The 5,694-nt window shown below is 50.4% G+C and overlaps 1 protein-coding gene across 1 annotated transcript in view; it reads left to right on the forward strand.

Annotated features, from left to right (window-relative positions):
- Positions 1-1,479, forward strand: part of SCAI (suppressor of cancer cell invasion) — a 23,050-nt gene extending 21,571 nt beyond the window's left edge. The window contains exons 15-17 of the mRNA XM_009070188.1: positions 7-89; positions 166-266; positions 1,333-1,479. Coding sequence (XP_009068436.1) covers positions 7-89; positions 166-266; positions 1,333-1,479 — 331 coding nt within the window. The remainder of the gene's footprint in view (positions 1-6; positions 90-165; positions 267-1,332) is intronic.
- Positions 1,480-5,694: the final 4,215 nt, after the last annotated feature.

Here is a 5,694-nt window from a genome sequence, read left to right on the forward strand (position 1 = left end):
GCGCAGAGGGTTGTGGGAGAAGTGCCAGGATTACCTGCGGAAAATCAACCGGGACATTGCGCAGCTGCTGACCCACTCCCGCTCCATAGGTACAGCCTGGGCCTGCACAGCTCACCTGGGGGTGCTGAGCCTGTCTCAACTGAGCTCTCTTTGTCTTCTCTGCAGATCAGTCCTTCCTTCAGTTTTTCGGGGATGAATTTCTTCGCTTGCTTCTCACAAGATTTATCTTCTGTTCGGCGACAATGAGGATGCACAAAATCTTCCGGGTATGGAGTGATGTCTGTGCCTTCGGGAGGGGCAGTCCAGGTGTGCAGGGCTGCACTGGCTCGGGGTGGAAGGGTCTGAGGGCAAGGCAGATCCCTGTGGCTCCAGAGGGAGAACTGGTACTCACTGCTGATGCCTCCAGCTGGCACAGGCTGTGCCTTTGTGTCCCTCCCGAGGGACAAAGCCTGTGGCTTGCTGGAGCCTCAGTCCTGCACAGAACTCACAGCAGGCACACTCCAGCCCACTTAGGTCACTCTGAACAGTCATGTCTGCCAGAAAAATTCCTCTTAATAACTCCACATTATTATTTTACACAGCTAAAAAGGTGTAGAACAAGAACATAGGAGGAAGTGAGGAGGAGTGGGAGTGACTTTTGGAATGTGTTCTAGTGTGAATGGATTTTGAAAGGTCTTTGAAGTGTAAATGAATAAGCTAAACAGGAAGGTGGTATTTTCCCTCCCTGTTGGTTAGAACTGTGCCAACAGTGCAGTCTGGATCTACACCATTTCGCGTATGGGAGTGTTGGCATATCAGCTGCCTGCTCCATTTTGCACACTGCAGGGAAGTGGGAGCTGAGCACAGCAAGGTGCAGCATTCCCCTGTGGAGCTGCACACATCCAGCAGCTCTGCAAGCCTAAGTGCTGCCTGGGCTGCCCTGGCACCAGGAAGAGCAGCAGGTCTGTGCCAGTGAGGAGAGGTTTGCCCCCAGTGTCTTAGGTGTTTGTTTTAGGATGAGATGAATCTCCCTCTGGAGATGCTTACATGTCTGTAATGCCAGAACTGAGCTCCAGCCTAGTAGGTAAGTACATGTGCAGTCTTTTTGTCTCTTTTTAGTGGGGGCTTTGGGGGGCTTTTCTGCAAGGCTCCTGTGGACATACTGTTCCCCATCGCAGATGAGTGATCACCACTGCGACCATACCTGGGTCTGTGGCAAGAGAAAACTGACAGCTGTAGGATATTTTCTGTCTGTGCCAGACTAGGGTGAAATTGGCCTTTTGCAATCTTGTGTGTGAAGGGTGTGAGAGAAAGGAGTGTCTGATTCTCTTTGTTTTCACTGTCCTCTAGCAGGAGACGCGAAATTATCCTGAATCTTATCCTCAGCTGCCAAGAGACGAAACGGTGGAAAACCCTCACCTCCAAAAGCACATATTGGAGCTGGCTTCCATACTGGATGTCAGGAATGTTTTCCTGGAAAACACCCTTGATGACTATTGAAAGAAACTGTCTTGCTGCAAAGGGGTTTCCCCGGCCACAGATTTTGAATGGTGCAGTTTTATAATGTGAAAATCACACAAGGAAGTACTTGATTTTATTTTTAAATTTAGGACCATTATTTTAAGAAGTAATAATAAACAGCTGTTAGTTGAGCTGTTCCATTCTGTATGGGGTCAGTTTTATAAGCAGAAGTTTTCATGTCTTTTAAATGTTAAGCTAAAGAATCACTAGAGATTTATTTCTGGTCTTGTGGCTGTCAGCCACAATTCCAGCAGCTGATCCTGAGCACAGAGGTGTTACTGGTTACCTTTGGCCCACATTTGTGGAAATCCTTTATTTTTGTACAATTTTAAGAAATTGGAAAGAAAAGAAAAATCGATAGAAAACCCAATATTTTATCCCCAAAGAGTTTGGATTTGAAATGGTGAAGGTGGAACCACACAGTGCAAACCAACAATAGCAATAACAGAGTCCTTCATAACAGATATATTTTTTCAGTCTTAGGCAAGTGAGGAACAAAACTGTGGACAGTTGAGTTGCATTTGGAGCAGTGGCTTTGAAGTTGTGAAGATGCTTAAGGCTCCCTGTCCATCTGACCGAGCAGCTGTCGGTATGAGCTGTGCTCTGCTGGCCAAGGAGGTGCTTTCCTCTGCCTGGCTGGGCAGGTGCTCAGCAGGGGAGCAAAGACAAACCCCCAGAGCTGTCCCCAGCTCCCACTGTCAGGTGGGGCATCCACTGGTGTTGCTGCCACAGGAGGAGGGAGCACGCTGCGTTCTGAGGTACTAGGTAGAAACCCCCACCTTTCCTGCAGGTGTTGTCCTTCCTTCCCACGTGTGGATGGAATGTGAGGCTCCCACGGTGTGACCACTCCCTGAGAGGAGCCCAAAGAATCCTGTACAGTGCTGAGTACCTCCCTATCCCTGCTGTACCCGACCCAGCTGTGCCCAGGAGAGGTGCTGGTGTTCCCCTCGCAGGTTAGACAAGAGGGAGCTGCCAAGGTCCCGTGGATGTTTGGCATGTGCTGCCCCACTCAGTCCTGCCCTGGCACCAGGGGAGCCAAGGGGCTGTGACTGGCAGCACCAGCAGCTCCCCCAGCCCAGGGTGCCCAGTCTGTGTGTGTGGAGGACCGTGGCCTTGGGCAAGGTGCTGGCTGAGAAGGCTGTTCTGGCTGCTGGGAGAAGTGTTTGCTGGCTCAGCTAGGATGGCACTATCTGCCCTGCACACAGAGTAGCTCTGGCAGCTCCTGGCAGTGCAGGTGTGAGCAACAAGGAAATGTTTTAAGCTATTAAAGAAGTCTGTTGTCACTGTTCCATGGGCTGCTAGGAAAGAAGAGCAAGGACAAGTCTGATCAGTGCTCTGTGCTGAGCCTCAGCGATGCCTCTGTTGAGGTGAAAACAGTGCAGAGCTGGGTGACCAGCACAGTGTCCTGGCAGGGCTGTGTGCAGGGCCATCACCCAGTCAGCCAGAACAGCAAAGGGCAGCACTGGTGGATCCATTCAGCCGAGGGGAACAGTCTGGAACAGCAGGAACAGCTGGAGTGTAGCTGGGCAGTTTGCATGAAGGTCCTTCGTAGCTGGGCTGAAGCTTGCACCATCCATTCTCTCTTCCCCAAGTGTACAGAACCCTGTGAATGCTCGTGTTTGTCCTCAGCTGGTACACTGACCCCACTTGGTGCTGCTCGTTGGACTCTGGCAGGACTCCGTTTCCCAGGCCGTGCAGTCATTCCCCGAGTGTGTTTGTGTGTGTGCATGTGTGTTCTCGGCGTTGGTGTGTGTATGTACAGCACACTTACATCTTCTGGCTGCTGTAAATTGTAAATATGTACAAATGTACAGCTCCTTGTATATGTATTAAAAAGAATGAACCACTCTGATGTCTATATACACAGTTTGTGTAAACACACACACACACACCACTTGGGTGGATCCCACAGGGTGCTGCAGATCTTGTGTGGTTTTGTAAAGGTTATGCATCTTCTGCCATTGAGATTTGCTGTTTCCAGGGATTTACCCTTGGGCCTTGAAGTAATTCCTAACTGGTTTGAGGTACAGGAGCCCTTAGTTAGCCAGGGGCTGGGTACTCCTGTGTGCATTACAGTGTAAGATTCCTGCACTAACTGAAGCTGATATCTGCCTTTCTGTCTGGTAGGAGGTCCCCAGGTACTGAAACTGTATGTGGAAGCTAAAGACACAGGAAACCTTTAATGCAGCTTATCTGTTGCCCTGTCCTGCCCCAGCAGGGTTCAGCTTGCATGGAAAAAGGGCATGGAGTTTCCACAGCTCATTGCCTTCCAACCAGATGCTTTTGCTTTGCTTTAGCTTTTGCTTTGCTGAAGCTTTTCTCATTGGGTTCCATCTATGTGGAAAAGAAGAGTTTGCTGTTGCCAGGCATAGGAGTGATGATGATGATGATTCTACTTGTGTGGGCTGCTCAACTTCTGAAGTGTTGCTTGTGTACTGACTGGGAAGGCCTTGGTGGTCCCATCTTCACTGTAGCTGGGCTGAAGTGAGGAGTCCTTGTGACCGAGAGGCTTCTGCTCCTCTCTGCAGCCCTGCAGGGAGGTTCTGCTGGATTGTTGCCATGGTAGATCATCAGAGGAGAATGCACTCATAAAACAAAACAAAAGCCCTGAAGGAGCTGCAGTGTAGGAGAGGACACAGGCCTTGGCAATTGGTTCAGAAATTGAACTTGTCAGCAATGACTGCTCAAGTCAGAAATTCATTCTTGAGGTTCCTCATTCTCTTCTTACCTGCTGATCTTTAGGTAGAAGGTCCAGTGCTGGCAGGGACTCTCACAGACAAATGTTTTGCTCCCGCTGTGGGGGGAGGAGTACAGAATTGTGCTGTGGAATCAAAGGGCTCAACCCTCTGTCTGCTCTAGGATGTGTGAGGTGGTGGATTGTGACCTAGGCCCTCCCTTCCTACCCAAAGCAACTGCATTCAAGGTGAAACTGTTGGTATTTTCCCCTCCAAGTAAAAGCTTGTCTTGTTCGAACTGAGTCATTCTAAACTTGTGCTCCTGTGTGCTCTGTGCTCTGGTCGTAGGTACCTCAGTGTGTGCTTATGTGTACTGAAGAAATTCTGGTTTCTGTATCTCACAGTCCTCAGTGTGGAACAAAGCAAGGACTGAAGCTTTTCTAAGTGAGAAGAGAACAAATCCTGTTCTTCTCAGGCCTGATGCCTTCCCTCTTGTCTCTCTCTCCCTTTCTCCTTGTATCTCTGTGGCTTGTATTGGCAGAGAAGACTTGCCAGCACCAGGCAATGCCAAATTAAAGGGGCAAATTCTGCATGTAACACATTGAGAGGGGAATGTGAACTGGACCGACTGTGCTCCTGCCTGGCTCCTGCTCCCTGCATGTGTGCTGGGAGGAATCCTGCTCCCACCATAGGCACCTGCTTAGGCTGCCTCGGGAACATCTCACCAAAGCTACTGCTGTTGCCTTTTGCCCCCTGTGGCTTTTCAGAGTAACAGTGACAGGGAGTGCAGGGCTACAAGTCTCTAATGCTGGTTTTAATTCCTCTTGGGATGTGATGTGTCATTTTGCTTTGTGCACAAGCTAAATGGAGCACTAACTTCCAGGAGCTGTGCAAATGCGAGTTGCTCTCTGGGGTGCTTTCTTGAGAAGGTTCAGGACATGTCTTTGAGTAGCTCATCAAAATATGTCTGTCAGGTCATGACTGACAATCCCTCAAGGCTGTTCCCCAGGGAGCCCTGCAGAGATGTCATTTAAGGATCATGGGGAATAGATGGGGGCAGCAGGAAGTTAGGCTTCAAATAGTCATCTTCTAAAGCTACACCTTGAGCAGCTCTGGGCAGGCTTCTCCCCTGGGGATGGGATGGAAGTGCTGCTCCAGGATCCATCCCTGGCACGGGTTGGGGAGCACCTCCCCTGCCCCACTGCTCCCCTGTGCTATCACCACGCTGTGCTGCAAGTCTGCTCCTTCCTGAAAGCTAAATCTTGGAATCTCTCTGCACAGCTGCTTTATCTTGAGGCTTCTTTTGTAAGAGCTTTGTGAGTGCTCAGTTCCTCACCTCTGCTCCGCCTGTAGCTCAGCTGTGCCACAGCAGCCGTGCCCAGGGTGGGTGGTGCCAGGAGCTGCTCCTGGAGCCCAGGGAGCAACTCGGGCAGGAACAGCTGTGTGAGCAAGGGGAAAAGTCTAATGCAGAGAGCTGAAATCTCTGTGCACCTCGGTGAGGCCAGCCTGGCTACAGCCA

Source organism: Acanthisitta chloris, unplaced genomic scaffold (assembly GCF_000695815.1).
Source record: "Acanthisitta chloris isolate BGI_N310 unplaced genomic scaffold, ASM69581v1 scaffold21842, whole genome shotgun sequence".
NCBI lineage: Eukaryota > Metazoa > Chordata > Aves > Passeriformes > Acanthisittidae > Acanthisitta > Acanthisitta chloris.